Source organism: Aristolochia californica, unplaced genomic scaffold (assembly GCF_029961685.1).
Source record: "Aristolochia californica isolate CCGP_79_NKW_82.1479 unplaced genomic scaffold, dmAriCali1.0.hap1 SCAF_14, whole genome shotgun sequence".
Classification (NCBI taxonomy): domain Eukaryota; kingdom Viridiplantae; phylum Streptophyta; class Magnoliopsida; order Piperales; family Aristolochiaceae; genus Aristolochia; species Aristolochia californica.
This window is the reverse complement of record NW_027181815.1, coordinates 8,573,125-8,589,481: the sequence shown is the minus strand read 5'-3', so window position 1 is coordinate 8,589,481 and position 16,357 is coordinate 8,573,125. Positions and strand designations below refer to the sequence as shown.

Here is a 16,357-nt window from a genome sequence, read left to right as displayed (position 1 = left end):
AGGGAATAATAAAATAGGAGACGCTGGGGGTTAGGTCGTCACGGGGACGCGGACGGGGCACAGTACCACCGACGATCCAGCCGTGCAGGACGTGACGCGTGGGCCCACTCACGTGCTTAGTTGAATGATGTCGTCTTCCTACTCGACTCGGTGACCCGGGGTGCGATTCTGTGAAAGGGACCCGCTGTCGAGTAGGACTAATCGAGTGTGGTGGGGTTTCTTTAGGGGAGAAAATTGGAATTATACATCACATCACATCACATCACATCCTTGTTAGTTCGTTAATTACAGTTTCGTGGTCTCTCCTTTGTTTTTTTTTACTTTAACATTTTCAGATTTTGACCCCTAAAAGGCTCAAAATTACAATTTTTTTTTTTTAACTTTTAAGCTCCGAGAAATCTCGCAAGTAGTCGGGACAAAAGGAGGGAGAGAAAACCGGAAGCGGTTTCGAAAGGCTGTTTCGGGTCCGGGTCGAGACGAGTCGGAGTCGGAGTCGGAGTCGGAGTCGACTGTACCTGGTACGAAAATTTGGAAAACCAGCAAAAAAGTAGATAAATAGAGAAAAGGAAGATAATAAGGAGGAGACTGGAGAAGTGCCTGGTGGCTTTTGAGCTGTGCTTTAGCTGGCTCTCATCTTCTTATTTTACTCTCTCCCAAATCCCTAAAACGACAACCATTACTCCTCGCCTCTCTCTCCTTCTTCCTCTTCATTCCCCTTCTTCTCTACCGTTTCTGGAAACCAAGCTGTGGTTCCGGAGAAGGCTTTTTGCATTTTTTCTCTTTTTGGGTCTTGTGGTGTTTACAGTGAGTTTTCTTATCGTTGAATGATGAGATGAAGGAGAGACAGAGACTCCATTTTCAGCGGCATTTTCTCTTGTTTGCTCTTGTTTTCCTCTGCTCTCTGCCCTTGCTCTTGGGCTTCTCCGGGGAGGGTCTTACAGATGTGGAAGCGCGATTTATCCGGCAGCGCCAGCTGCTTTACTACAGGGATGAGTATGGGGACCGAGGGGAGAATGTCACCGTTGATCCATCTCTCCAGTTCGAGAATCCTCGCCTGCGCAACGCCTACATTGCTTTGCAGGCATGGAAGCTGGCTATTCTCTCGGATCCCTTGAATCTTACCGGCGACTGGGTCGGATCCGGTGTCTGTAACTATACCGGCGTCTTCTGCTCGCCCTCGCTCGACGACCCCACTGTCAGGACCGTCGCTGGGATCGATCTCAACCATGGAGATATTGCTGGATACCTGCCGGAGGAGCTGGGTTTGCTTACCGATCTCGCTCTCTTTCACATTAACTCCAACCGTTTCTGCGGGACTCTGCCTCACAAGTTTGTCCGCCTGAAGCTCCTCTTTGAGCTCGATCTGAGTAATAACCGGTTTGCGGGGCGGTTCCCTACTCTTGTTCTCAAGCTTCCTTTGCTCAAGTTCTTGGATCTCAGATTTAACGAATTCGAGGGCAAAGTGCCCAAGGAGCTGTTTGATAAGGATCTGGACGCCATTTTCATTAATCACAACCGTTTCGCCTTTGATCTGCCTGCTAATATCGGTAACTCGCCGGTGTCCGTCATCGTGCTGGCGAATAACCGGTTCCACGGCTGTGTTCCGGCGAGTTTGGGCAATATGTCCGATACCTTGAACGAGATTATCTTTATGAACAATAAGTTCCGGTCGTGCTTCCCGTCGGAGATTGGGCTGCTGAAGAGTTTGACTGTTCTGGATGTGAGCTTCAACGAGCTGCTTGGCCCTCTGCCGGACTCCATCGGTGGGATGACGAGCTTGGAGCAGTTGAACGTGGCGCACAATTTGCTCTCTGGCAAGATTCCGCAGAGCATCTGTCAGCTGCCCAATTTGCAGAATTTCACGTTTTCTTACAATTTCTTCACCGGAGAGCCGCCAACGTGTCTGAGGTTGCCGGACCTGGACGACCGGAGAAATTGCTTCTCGGAACGGCCAGCTCAAAGATCGGCCAAGCAATGTAAGTCATTTTTGTCCCGTCCCGTCAACTGCAATTCCTTTAGGTGCGCTCCGTTTGTTCCTTCTTTGCCTCCGCCACCGCCTCCTTCTCCTCCTCCACCACCCCCTGTCTTTTCACCTCCACCACCACCCCCTGTATTTTCACCTCCACCACCACCCCCTATATTTTCACCTCCACCACCGCCCCCTATATTTTCACCTCCACCACCACCCCCTGTATTTTCACCTCCACCACCACCCGTTTATAGCCCACCTCCGCCGGTGTTTTCACCTCCGCCTCCTTCCCCTTCTCCACCACCACCGTCCCCACCTCCGCCGTCTCCTCCTCCTCCATCGCCCTCTCCTCCGCCACCTTCCCCGCCTCCGCCTTCACCTCCACCACCATCCCCTTCCCCGCCTCCTCCTTGCCCCCCTCCGCCATCCCCGCCTCCACCAGTTTACTGTGTACGATCACCACCGCCCCCTCCACCTAATTCACCACCGCCCCCTTCACCACCAATGTCATCTCCACCACCTCCTCCACCATACTACTACTATTCACCGCCGCCTCCTACCTACTCTCCACCACCCCCACCACATTCACCACCGCCTCCGCCAAACTCACCTCCTCCGCCACCGTCCTATTACAGCTCTCCACCGCCGCCTCCACCACCGAATTCACCTCCACCGCCACCTCCGTGCATTGAGCCACCGCCATCTCCCCCGTGCATTGAACCGCCGCCACAAGAGTCCCCCCCTCCACCTGTTCACTATCTGCCTCCACCTTCTCCGTCACCGCCTCCACCGCCACCTCCGGTCGTATACAGTTCACCTCCACCTCCTTCGCCATCTCCACCACCACCTTATGTATACAGCTCGCCTCCACCTCCACCACATTCTCCGCCTCCACCTCCCCCTGTTCACTACGCATCGCCACCTCCACCGTCACCGTCACCGCCTCCGCCACTTCCATGTGAAAACCCACCTCCACCATCCTCTCCTCCACCGTCACCGCCATATCAGTATAGTTCACCTCCGCCTCCGGCCCCTGTTTATGAGAGCCCACCGCCTCCTTCACCTGTATACGAAGGCCCATTGCCACCAATCTTTGGGGTGTCATACGCGTCTCCACCACCACCTCCGTATTATTGATTCTTTTGAGATTTGAGAATTTTCCTCCTGCTGCTCCCCCTTAGAAATCGAAGAGGAAACATTGGATTTATTTTGACTGGTCATGGCTTCTTATTACCTCTTTTCCCTCAAATTCATCTGGTTACCCCGTTACCCCCCTTCTTTCTTTGCCGGCAATGGTTGTTGCCAGATAAACTATACAAGGCTGGAGTGTGCGTCCAGTCGAGCCTTGTACTGATGATGAACTTGTAAGACGATCCGGGAAACGGAGAGAGGCCGGAAGGGAGAGAGAGGAGCAGAAGGTCCCACATAATTTATTTCAATTATGGATAATTTCTGTTGTGAATAAAATGGTTGAATGTAGGTGCAGGGAAGTGTAATGTATAGAATGAGATTCATCAAGGATAAGTGGGTATTCTCTCTTTTATATATGTTCCTCTTTTTCTTTCTCGTTCATAATTTGATGTTTACTCTTTGAGAGCTTGCCGTGTGCTTCTTCTTCTGGTGCTTGTTTTTTTATCTTTTCTGCCTGCGGGGTTCTTTCTTCTCTAATTTCTGCCGGAAGGACCCAGCAGCTTGCAATTTTCCAGGCACATTTCCCAGTTTTTTTTATCTAATTTCTGCCTGCCGTTCCCTTTTTCTGCTTCACTCACGATCAAAACTTAAATCTTTCAAAGATGGGATTTCTCTTTGACCCTCTCACATCAGGAGGAAGCTGGGTGCCAGCTCCAGAAAGCGAAAGCACAGCTCAAAATCTCATATGGTGCTGGCCTTCGTTTTCAGCCTGTTAAAGTCCAAGTTGTTTTCAAATCACGGTTAGAAATCACGCTGCTGGTTGGTCTGAATGCAAATCCTTCCAGCTTTCACTCATCACAGAGTGGATTAAAGAATCATTGAATATTGTGACGCCTTCAATTTCGACAGGTTTCCCTTGCGATGCTATCACCCATCTTTGTCTAATTATCTTTGCCCTACCTGATTGATTCTCTCATTACCGTTTTCTCAGCTCTCCATGGATTCATTAAAGAAATAAAATCGAAAATTAAGCAGATGGTCGAAGCATCCCTTTGGAATCTTCCTATCATGAATCCTTTCGAGGAAAGAGCTCTGTTCTTGAAATTTTCATGGCGAAATCCTTTTCTGGTATATAAACGGCAAAGGCAACGAAGCGAGATGTCAAACTTTAGACGGCAACACAGAATCGAATCAAATGTGGGGTTTCCGTCACTGTCTGTATCTCGACGACGCAATCTCGAACTTTATACTATCCATTAGATGATCAACCCTCTTCATTAAAAAAAATCTCCGACGGCAGCAGAGTAGTTGAAATTTAATAGAAAGAATTTGAGGAAAACCCAACTGAAATTTGTTGACAGGTCACGGCGAGAATGGCGGCAAGAGAAACCCGAACACTTGGTGCGGGTCTCTGACAGAAAGAAACGGAAGTGAATCTGCTTTTCATTTCTCTTTCTACTTTTGCTTACCTACCTCTCGTCTTCTTCTCCCATTAATTACTTTCACGCATTCTCGGTTCAGTCTCTCCTCGAATTCAATCCGGAGGTCCAAGAGAGAGAGACGACGAAAGAAGGCAAACTTTATGTCCACAAATCGCCCATTCACCGTGTGAGGCTTGCGATTCCCATCTCTTCTCATGAGAAGGGGGTAGTTGAAATTTATTTCGCTGTAACTAGGGGAGTCATTTTCAGACCATTGAAAGGCTCCCTCCCAGAAGGACATCCCATGTTTTTATAATTATGGCAACTTCAATTGTTTAGCGAGAAGCTTAACACCCAACGGTACCGGCCTTCTTCTTGTTGGCCCCTTTTCATTTTTATTTGACTGAAGATAACAGCTTTCATTAGATGTGGCGGCATTTGGCCGCTTTTGCTTTCTTTGATGGAGCTCTAATGGCAGACCTTGACTTGGTTGATCAGAGAATTAACAAGCAGAAGATCCCAAAATTGACGCGCTTTAAACCAGTCATCGATCGTCACTTTTTTCATTTGAAAATAGAATAGATGCTTCAGATACTGATTCAAATTTCGAAAACATTCGGTGCTCTAGTGGCGCCTTCTGCTACTTCCCGTTTGCAGTCAAGAAAGTTCTTAAGAGTTAATGCATTTAAGGGTTTTAAATGGCTAAATTGAACAATGACAAAGAGGAAGAAAGTTAGTCATTAGAATACTCGAATCTTCAGCTTTACTTTTTTCCACTTTACAGTTTGTTAATGGGGGAAGGAAGGTATCAAATGCGACGACTTCCTTCACTTTAGGCTGGTGTTCTAAGGCCTACTGATTGCCCTTGTTTGCCAATAACAGCTTAGAAATGTTTTTCTTTGTTATAGATTTCTTACAGTTTTGTAATTTAAAGTCTTTTTAGTGACTTAAAAAAATTACCTAAAAAAAATTAATTATATTTTTTTGTGTAATTAATTACTATAAATTTCAAAAAAATTACAGAAAATTCATGTTTATGTATCATTGAACTAGTTCGGATTCGGATCAACTTGGTTAAACCCTACATTAAGCAAAAACTCAAATTAAAATCGTGTAGGTCATGTCATGTATCGACTTATGTTGTAGGTTATTTGGCATGTTCGAGTCGACTCGATTGAGACAATTGGAGGGGAGAGGATTCGAAAAGGAAGGAGGAAAGCCCTTTTTTTACTTAAAAGTAAATATTTTTGAATAATTACATTAAAAATTTTAAAAATATACTATTATCATCTAATAACTTTTATCGAAAAATTGAAAGATTTTGTGAGTTTTCACTAATGAGAAAGTAGCAATGGATGAGCAACTCTTAACAATAGGACCCTATTTGGGATTACAAAATCTAACAAGTTATAATTGAAAAATTCTTCAATTAAAAGTATAGTAATTTAATTTTATGACAAGGGTTGCTCCAATTCATTACAAACCAAGCTAAAGTGATAGTAACCTAAACCTCTCAATTGAGTCCTTCCCACTCTAAATGCCCTTCTCATTTCCATAAGCCACCATCAAACATTATCCACCCTTCTCACACCTCATTTCTTGTTTTTTAATGAGAATAGGCATGTTGTGGGGGAGACCCTTGACTAGAGACACCCCCACCCTTAACCTTTAACCAAACTAACATGGTAGTTGCTTAAAATGGCAATTTGCTAGAGGATAATTCTCCTCACCCCCATTATGCCCCACTTCTACTAACAACTTTGACAACTCTACCTCTCAAGCTACTCAATTATCTACAAGTCCTTATACTCACAAAAAATACTAAATTGCCCCCTTTAGATGGCCTATAACATTCTACCCCTTGTAAGATCTACCTAGTCCTTATACTCACAAAAAGACCAAATTGCCCCCCTCATATGGCCTATAACATTCTACCCCTTGTAAGATCTACCAAGTCCTTATACACACGAAAAGACTAAATTGCCCCCCCCCCCCAGATGGCCTATAACATTCTACCCCTTCTAAGATTTACCTAGTCCTTATACTCACAAAAAGACTAAATTGCCCCCCTCAGATGGCCTATAACATTCTACCCCTTGTAAGATCTACCAAGTCCTTATACTCACAAAAAGACTAATTTGCCCCCCTCAAATGGCCTAAAAGATTGTACCTCTTGTAAGATCTACCAAGTCCTTTTACTCACAAAAAGACTAATTTGCCCCCTTTAGATGGCCTATAACATTCAAGTCCTTATACTCACAAAAGACTAAATTGCCCCCCTAAGATGGCCTAAAACATTCAACCCCTTGTAAGATGAACCACATCCTCGATGTTTGACTATCATTGACTACTCACATCCACCCCACAAACTTCATTCCTGAATGTAACATTTTGTGTTTTCCTGATCGAAACAAACACTTACAAGGCTATTTTGGTAAAAATGAGTGTTTCTCAAAATTATTTTACAGATAGGTCAGAAACAAGTGTTTTTTTTTTTTTTTTTCCTTTTGCTTAATTGTTTGAAGCATTGTAAGAAAATAAATTGATGAAAAATTATGTTTACTTTAACCAATTTGCAAACCAGAAAAGAAGGTTTCAATCTTAGATGCGGCTAAATGCCATTGGTCCACTCCTAAGTGATATATGCACTAACCTGAACATAGAAATGATAGTGGGGCACTAACCCTTTTGATGATTAAGGGCAATCTCCATGCAGCCACCCTTTTGGTAGGTAAAGATCAGACAGCATTGACTAGAGACCTTTGGTTTAAAGACGCACTCTGGCGCCGACCAATTGCTGCAGGCCCCTCTGTGGCAATGTTTCAAGCAGTTGGCAGGCATTGTCATGAGCCGTCCTTTCCAATCTGAAATATCTCTCAAAGCCCACAAAAGGTAGAAAGCAAAGAGGTATGTCAAAACCCTTTCTGTGATTTTCATATTCCCCGTGAGCTCTTTCCCTAAGCTCCACCTACCAACAAATTTCCCTACTTATTGCTGATTGTGGCTCTCAGTACTTTTCATGCCACCTCATATCTGCCCAAAAACCCAAATTGCTGCAAGAATCATTGGAGATCCAGCAAACCAAACAAAGGAAATGTGTCGGTTGCACTCGATATCTTTCCTTTCATACAGGAAAATCAAAGAGGGCCAAGCGGATTTCTTGTGAACTGGTTCAGATCTTCTGAGAAAGTATATGGTTCACCTAAGAGGAGGATCACCGACAAACAGTTTCTGAACCTTCTGCCTGACTGAGTTAAAACTCGGTCCTACCTGAGTGAAGAGTACAGCAGATCGAGGCCAGAGCATTGAAATGTGTGTCGGAGGCAAATACATGAAGGGGGCACTGGAACTACCAAAAAGGAAGTTAAGATGCAAGAATAAACGAGCTGCTCACAGATGGCAAAACCCACTTCAGAACAGTCAGAATCAAGAGGAAGAGATAAATATTTTGAGTAACTTATATATCATGAACTAATACTCCTGAACCCCAGCCAAATTTAGAAGCTTAATTCCGGGTTTTTCATAACTTGGAAACTTATTATACATTTTTCAACATCAAGAACCAAGTTATTTATATGCTTTGGTTCTTCAGTTGGAATAAGGAATAATTTGCAGTGTTTATGACAACATGACCAGCTTCCAGACGACCATGAAAACAATGATATTACATACCATTTAACTTCTATATTATTTTTATATTTTATACATGGCTGAGAAACAATGGAGTATACAGAGTTACAAGTAAAACGAAACTCACCAACTAAATTGTTGAAAACTAATGAGAGTCTAGCTTCAAAGCAACTCCTTGGCTCACCAGGAACTCCTTTCTTTATGTGATAATTTCTGCACAAACCACGTGGCAAAAGGTAAAATTTGATGTCATCAAGAGATTTCAGTTACGCCAAAAACCAGTGAAAGAAGCAAATTTAAATCTCGAATTCTAGCAACTACCTGTAAACAGTAATTTTCTGCACCAGCTCCAGCCCAATTTCAACTTTTTGCAGGTAGTCCTGCTTTTCTTCTAAAAGCTCCCAGTGTTCAGTCTTGACAGCAGACTCAGGGTCAACAGTCCTAGAACCACAACATGAACAAAAAAGAAAAACTGTATCAGCACCAACTGAAAAGGCAAGATGTAATGATTTGCATCTGAAATCTCTTTGATTACCAATGATGGAGCTGAACTGCTCGAGACTTGTGCAGAAAAACAATTGGACAAATTGTACAACAGTGGCCAGTACCAAGATTCCGCTTCAACCTAATCAAAACAAAGTAATTGAAGTATAATGATCAGCACATCGCCAGCAGAGAAAGAAATACCAAGTAGATAGTCCATATGATGGGATAGAAAAGAAAAAAAAGGAAAACAACAACAATTTTTTTTTTTTTTCATTTTAGCTCTGGAAGTAAGATACTTCCTTCACATTAGCATTTTCTAGTGACAATCATCAACAGAACGGGACCATTCTCCCATATAGGATGTAGAAATACAATTTGGCCAATATTAAGAAAGGATAGGGAAATTCTAACAATGTTCCCTCCAAGCACATTTGGGCACACTTTTACGCGCAAACAAACTAGTTGTGCTTAACCTGAAACATCTTAGAAAGAACAAGAAATGATATCCATAATTAGAATAACAGCAACTTTAAACCAAAGCAGGTTGAGTATAAGTAAATCCACCTGCCATATATAAGTAAAGTGAAGCCTCCAAAGAAGAGAGAATAATCTGTGTAAATACAAGTTGCCTTGCCTTGAAGCATGCTGATGTGGTCCTAGAACTTCTCTACAACAGGTGCACCGCATCATAGGGGTTAGAAGAATAAGAATCTTGCACACCTAGCCATGGGATAATAGTAAAATTTGTCAAAAGCTCCAAAATGTCAAGGCTCAACAGGCTGGCCAGAACTCATTGATCCCAACCTTATATATGATGAAGAGGGCATAGTCCCAGCTTCAACTTCCACACACGTTTGCAGTGCTCAACCCTGGAAAAGTAAGCACCAATTTCACAATTCCATTCTAAATTGCACAATAAATAGCTTCTAGACACAGATGCTAAAAAAGGAATAAAATATCTCCACATTCCGGAATCTGTTAAAGATCTGCAAACTTGCAGTCCAGAGTGATTTGAGCAAAAATGTCTCAATTTGAACTCAAGGGAAAGAGCTGATGACAACAAGGGCCACACCTCTGGGTGGCCTGATGCAAAGACTTCGTCCTCATCTCAGAGATCAGATTGGTGTAGGAAATGGGTGAAACCGAAGGCAATTTTCTCATTTGACTAGCTATAAGGCCAATGGTACTGAAATGGTTAAAAACATATTTGTTAATGGGAGCATCTAAATTAAGGAAAAAATCTTTATCTTCAGGAATATAAATGGAAAATTTATTGCTTGCAGTAGTACTTGACTGGTATTACTGCAATCATTGCAAAGGCAAAAAGTAGTACCTGACTGCAAGGTCATTACTATTGACTACTAGATATAAGTTTCGTATCCAAATTTAAGTTAGTAATTGCTAATATAATAACCAGACAACACCTGAAAGTGTATAAAAGCTACTGGATGAATCCATCATGGGAAGCTTACCATCTAGGAAAACTCTGGCGGCAAAGGGACAAGCAGATGCCAAGATGACAGTCACTATGTTATCAGTCAAGATCAGGCCCAATATAACAGTTGCCAATAATATTTTCCTCATTAATAATATTCTTCTGACTCAAACCTTGTGGCACTTTAAGCAAATGAAGAACCTCTCTCATCTGATTGCTGCTTAATGGTGGCAAAGCATTTAAGGTAGGAGAGACCTGTTCATTGAAGTCCAGCTGAAGCCCAGAAACATTTGTTGCTGTACTTGACGTTCTTGGCCTCTTGTGCTTACCAACCCCATCAATGCCTACCTGTGGAAACCCTGGTAGGTCATTTCCTAAAAGGGCATTCATTTCATTTGGAGGAAGAGGCTGCAACAAACCAACACTGGATAGCTCTTCCAAGCCCTTAAGCTCCTGCTGCATCTTAGTTGCATGTACAATGGCATGATCAAGTACAATTGGATCATCTGGAGGGTTTGCCAGCAGACCAAGTAAGGTCTGGCGATAAATTTGGGCAGATAATGATGGTCTCGCAACATGACGAATTCTACATATGATACCAACCTTTATTAAGTGCTTGCAAAAATTTCCCAACCTAGCCCATGGGCAATCACAAAATGAAAATTCTAAACCAGGATTCCAGATTGTATAAGCTAATCTACGATCCGATTGAGATATGACCTTCACAAATTGAAGATCACCTTCATCAAATATAACATCATGATCAGGAATTTGTAATGCCCTCTGCCATGAATTTGGAAGAAATAACTCGTCTCTAGAGATTTTGAGGGAGACACTTTCCTCTGAATAGTGTTGAAACCAATATAGAGAGTGAAATGTGGTAGTTAATGTATGGACCAGCCAGTCAAGCCTCGCCCAGAAAGCAGCTTGTGAGTCTCCGAAGAGTTTGGCTTTTAGTCTCAAGTGATAGGATTCAATTGCAGCATGAAATTCTTGATTTGCCATTGGGAGAGTCTTTGCTGCCGTTACCCATGCCTCTGAAAACCAAAAAGTGACTTGTCCATTAAATAACAATGCATGAGTGGCAGAAAATTGTCAACTTGCTGTTCAATTAACAAATTAACAACTAAAAAGCTGTATCAACTATGGTCAATACCGATATTTGGCAGCCATCGTTCCTTGAAATAAGCCATAAAATCACTTTGGTCGATAAAAATTTGCATAAACTCCTCCAAAGGGTCTGGGGCATTTGAGGCACTCCTTGTACAGTAAAGAACCTGACCTAGGTGCTTCAACATTTCCCTTTGCACATCAAAATTGCAGCATTTCTTTAACAGTCCTCTCATCCATGACCTTCTGATGTGCCAAAGGGATAGCAAGACACGGCACTGGAAAGTGTCTCTGGATAGAATATTTACAACTCCAATGAATACTAATAATTAGGACAATGCACTGAAGAATCAAACGCTAAATACCTGATTAATGAGATTTCAAGATAGGGGTCATCTACTATGAGAGCATGAGGTCTCCATCTAGGATCCTTTGTTCGAACTCTGTCAACAAGGGGGCCCAACCACCTGTCCATTCCTTGGTTATTAGAGCTCGAGGCAATGATCCATGCAACAGGAATTGCGGTTTGGCTCAAGTCAAAGACTAATAGAGTACACAAGGGATACTGTCAGTGGAAATATGAGAACACACATCAGTTTATGGTAAAATATAAAATAAATAGACCACAAGGATGAAAAAAATTTTTTATACCCGGAGTCTGTTTGAGCCAAAGGTTGAATGCAAAGCAATGTAACAGTTATGCCCATAGCGGAGCATCTGCTGCAACTGCCACTCTGTTTGTATTCCCAAAATGAATGAATCTGAACTTGGATCATCTTGAAATGAAAAGACAGATTTTTGGTGCCGTTGAACCCACATCCTTACACTGTATATATCATTAGCTTGTAATTCATGTGTTGAATGACGAACAACTCGTTCCATATTACGCACATCATTTCGAGTGAGATAGTCATCCCGATTGCTGGGCCCACCATGCTTCTCCACTTCTTCTAAGTGATGCTGAATGATGCTCTCCAAAGAGACCCCAACATAAAGCATGGACAAGATTCTTTGCCGTAGTTCCTCAGAAATTCTAGGAGCATACATTGCCCGAGTTCCAACTGCCTCCCTATCCAATAAACCATGACAGGGAGCACCACTTTTATCCACATGATTCCGTTGATTATATATGATGAGTGCTAGTAAGGGGCGAGTGTACAAACGTTTCACAGTAAAGTGACAAAGACAGCCTCTCATCAAGTGGCGCCTTCCTGGCCGGCTACCCTTTCCTGATGATGGTTTACTGTTTGGTCCATCATTCACACTAGGATCACATTCACGATAATCTTCTGGACCATATGAACACCAGTACCTACATGATATGCAAGAATGAAAGTAATATATATCAGAAAAACAATCCACAGAAAATACGCTTTTTCAGGTTATAGATAAAAATGAATGATGCGTACAAAGTATATTCAAGATAACCATCAACCCTTGGCTTGCTAACACTTCCTTCAGGACGTTTTCTTCTAGATTCGATACGGAAACTAGCTGGGCACTCAGCATTAGTCGATTCACCTTTTACAAAATCCTCCACTCTACAGAAGGGAATGAGAGCAATATCATCGCCACCTTGGTGACCACCATCTATTTTAACCCAATTTAGGTGAGCTGCAGAAAATTCGGCACAAGGAGGATCTTGCACTGGAAGATTTAGGATATCTTCCATCCGTGGCATCTGAAATGAAAGAAAAGATGAGATAAAGGTATTTCCAAGTAGACATCATAGAAACATTGAAGCTGATCTGTATCTCTTTCAAGAAATGCAGCAACTCTATTGCTCAAATGGACTCCGTGCTTTACCATGTGTTCGTTATGCTAAACAAAGGACAGGAAGGACTACTTTTTCATTCTTCAGTATCTTAATCATCTCAAGCTATAGATCTCTCAATGGTAACCTCTCATTAGGTAAAGTCCATGCTTTCGTCTGCTTACTCTAATCTGTGTAGCCTGCTTCTAGTGTCTATGAGACTTCTTTTTAACAGCATAAGAGCAATCCTGGGAGACGTAGCTCAGCTTTTTAAATTTTGTGCTCACAAGTACAAAGCGGTGTGATTAGACCAGAGTCAATTATTAACTAGTTTAGACACAGTTTTATATGATAAAAAAATATTTTTCACATGAAAATAACAGAAAAGTATAAAACTAAAGCAGAATCATCCAACTAAATGAAACAGAAGTCTCAACCTTATCCAGTTCATAATTATCTAAATCCAATTCCCTATCAAACAATTTCTTAGGATTGTGAATTTGCATTTGTGAGAAACATTTAATATCAATTCAAACATATCAAAGACCTTAGAGCATTTCAATGGATTGGATTAAAGCAAAACAGATAAAAACTACCTGAAGAAAAATTGTAGTACAACAAGATGGTAAAATTAGCACTCATAAATGATAAACCTTTAATTATAGCGAATTCACATAGAAACCCTTCCCAAAACTAAGCTATTGAAAACACTTAGCAATATTGAGGAGTTAGAATACCAATGGGACAGTTAAAAAGGGGAATTTATTTCACTATCTTTCTAAACTATGTGTTCATATCGAACTTTACTCATAATGAAGTTGAAATCAGCTGCATTTAGAAAGAGCAGTACCTTTGTATCATGACCCTTCATGATTCCTTCAAGGGGCGAAACCCAAATTGCGCGCACCTATTCGACAAATGACACAATTGCTAGCATAAATAATTCAGCCTTTAGCAAAATGAATAAAAACGATAAACTAATCATCCTACCAATTCAATCGTCTAAGGAACCAAGGAACAAAAAGCGCATTGATGCAAATGAAATATTCAATTGAATCAGCATAATAGAGGGGTTTTCCTTAAAAAAAAAGAAAAAGAAAAAAATGAATCAAACAAAGACGCACTGGATATTCTTAGAGAAGCCTGCAGAAAGGACAAAGGAGAAGAAAAAATCATTACCTGTATTTAACTCTTCCAGATGAAGCTCTCGACGAACTCTCCACAAGTGACTTCTCTCTTCCCCCAAAATGACTTCTCCCAGTCGAGACAACGATCTCAAACATTATTACCCCTGAACTTTAATAAATCAACCAAAAACCCATTACAAACAGAACTCACAGTAAGAGTTGTTTTCGTCATTACACAGCAGAATCTCGTTTACAGGTGCATCAATGCACCGAGGAATCAAAAGAATCGACTAGGTGGACCCAAAAATTTTACGTGGGTCCCATAAAAGCTCTAGTTTGGTAATCGCACGTGTTAATTAAAGTTAAAAGTTCTTTAGCTTCATAATCAACTTTATATAAACTCTATAAATTATTATAACTTTATTTTTAACATTATCTATAATTATATTATTATCTTTTTTTTTTATAAAAAAGTGAATTGATTGGATTTCAATTTTTGAAAATTTTAATTATTATCAAAGAGAAAAATATGTATGACAAGTTATTAAAAATAATAATAAATTAATTTATTTAACATTAAATATATGTATTTTTTGTGTTATTTTATTCTTAGGAGATTTTTTTATCTTATAATTTCTTACTCTAGTGTTATTTTATTTTTAGAATATTATTTTATTTTATTTTATTCTTAGAAGATCTATGTTTTATTTATTAATAATACCAGGTAAAAAAATTAAAATATTTATATTTACTTGGCAATAATATATATATATATATATATGTATTTAAATTAGATATTATAAAGAATTGGTCCCTCATAAGAATGACCATTTAAGATATAAATCAAGCTACTTTTATATGAAAATATATCAATCAAGTCATTGTATATAAAGAAAAACAAATCACATTTACAAATAATAAAAAAATTATTAGCTTCTATTAAAATGGATATTTTTTATTAAATTTAAATAAAAACATAACATGATGAAAATATATCAATCTAGTCATTATATATAAAAATAAATAAATCACATTTATAAATAAAAAAAATTAGCTTCTATTAGATTTTTTATTTAAATTTAATAAAAATATCCATCTTAATAGAAGCTAATATTTTTTTAATTATTTTTATAATTAAAATAAATCTAGTTATACTTAGAGAGCCCATTATAACCTCCTTGGCTTGCAACCCTTTACATTAAATTATAAAACTTCTCAAGTCTTCATTAAATTTTTTTCTTAAAAAAACTATTTTTAGCCTCGAAAAATTTGTTACCCCATCGTTGCCTTGCAGTAGAGGTTTTCAGTAAAATTACAAGCAATTAAACTATAGAAGGATACTTAATATTATTATTTTCATGCAGGGAAAAGAAGGCATTATTTTCAATTGTATCCGAAATGAAAGCTCTCCACCCCCCATTTTTTTCTTTCTATTCTATGGGATCAAGTAGATAATAAATTTCATAAATTTGAATATTTTCTAATTTTCTCTTATTTTTCACGTCTGAACATTCAAAAAAATTACATTATATTACTATCTAATATCGTCTCTAACATAATTTATAAAAAAAAATGAACATTTTCTAATTTTTTCAAGAAGACCAATCAAATTACCTATTTTTACATATGAAATTACTTTAAAATATGGATAAACCTTAACATAGCCCTCTTATATATTGTATTTTTAACTTTGACTAATTAGATTTTTTTATTTTCAAATATTAATTTATGATTAAAATTTAATTTATATTTTTAATTGTATTTAAAAAATAACTTTTTTTTTTAAAATATTGGATTTAAACTTTTATTATAGTTTAAAAAATTAAATTACAAGACATAACCCTTATTATAGTTTGTGGACTTTGGAGCTTCCATGGCTCCTTGCTGGTGATTTGAATGCCATTAAATATTACTTAGAGAAGTCGCTTCCTACCCCTAGAATCACCTGATCCATGAGGGGCTTTGCGGACTTCATCGTAAGCTGTGATTTGGATTAAACCGACCTGAATCTATACTACCCCAAATCCAAAGAAACCGACTCAATCTGTGGATACAAAACCCCATAAAAAAATTTATTTTATTATAATTATATATAATATTACTACAAATGGTCCATTCCATAATATTTACAACTACAATGAAAAAATACCCTAATCCATAATATGGTCCATTCCAATTTTAACTCGTTCTTTTTCATCCGAGTCGGCTCAGCTCAAATTCGGACAAGCGAACCGGTTCCGAATTTCTGTTTTTTAAGTGTGACGAGTTTAAACGACGACGGCTCCAGCTCGGTGT

General features: G+C 39.7%; 2 protein-coding genes across 9 annotated transcripts; one reads left to right on the top strand and one right to left on the bottom strand.

Moving 5' to 3' along the window:
* The first annotated feature begins 595 nt into the window (after window positions 1-595).
* LOC137949600 (leucine-rich repeat extensin-like protein 4) lies at window positions 596-3,514 on the top strand. The gene has a single exon (XM_068795689.1). It carries the CDS (start codon window positions 833-835, stop codon window positions 3,104-3,106), a length of 2,274 nt encoding a protein of 757 aa, XP_068651790.1. The 5' UTR covers window positions 596-832; the 3' UTR covers window positions 3,107-3,514.
* A 4,604-nt stretch (window positions 3,515-8,118) lies between these two features.
* LOC137950325 (uncharacterized) lies at window positions 8,119-14,171 on the bottom strand. 8 transcript variants are annotated; one of them, XM_068796725.1, is made up of 12 exons: window positions 14,115-14,171; window positions 13,786-13,842; window positions 12,592-12,863; window positions 11,834-12,494; window positions 11,548-11,747; window positions 11,229-11,473; window positions 10,110-11,109; window positions 9,710-9,823; window positions 9,442-9,506; window positions 8,687-9,357; window positions 8,473-8,592; window positions 8,119-8,364 (listed from the first exon to the last, which is right to left on the bottom strand). In XM_068796725.1, the coding sequence occupies exons 2-7, from the start codon at window positions 13,804-13,806 to the stop codon at window positions 10,172-10,174; spliced, it is 2,337 nt and encodes a 778-aa protein (XP_068652826.1). In that variant the 5' UTR covers window positions 13,807-13,842; window positions 14,115-14,171; the 3' UTR covers window positions 8,119-8,364; window positions 8,473-8,592; window positions 8,687-9,357; window positions 9,442-9,506; window positions 9,710-9,823; window positions 10,110-10,171. The 8 variants fall into 8 exon arrangements, with proteins under 8 accessions (XP_068652826.1, XP_068652823.1, XP_068652825.1 ...); XM_068796722.1 differs by having other exon boundaries at window positions 8,687-9,506; XM_068796724.1 differs by lacking the exon at window positions 9,710-9,823 and having other exon boundaries at window positions 8,687-8,776; window positions 8,934-9,506.
* Between the last annotated feature and the right edge of the window lie 2,186 nt (window positions 14,172-16,357).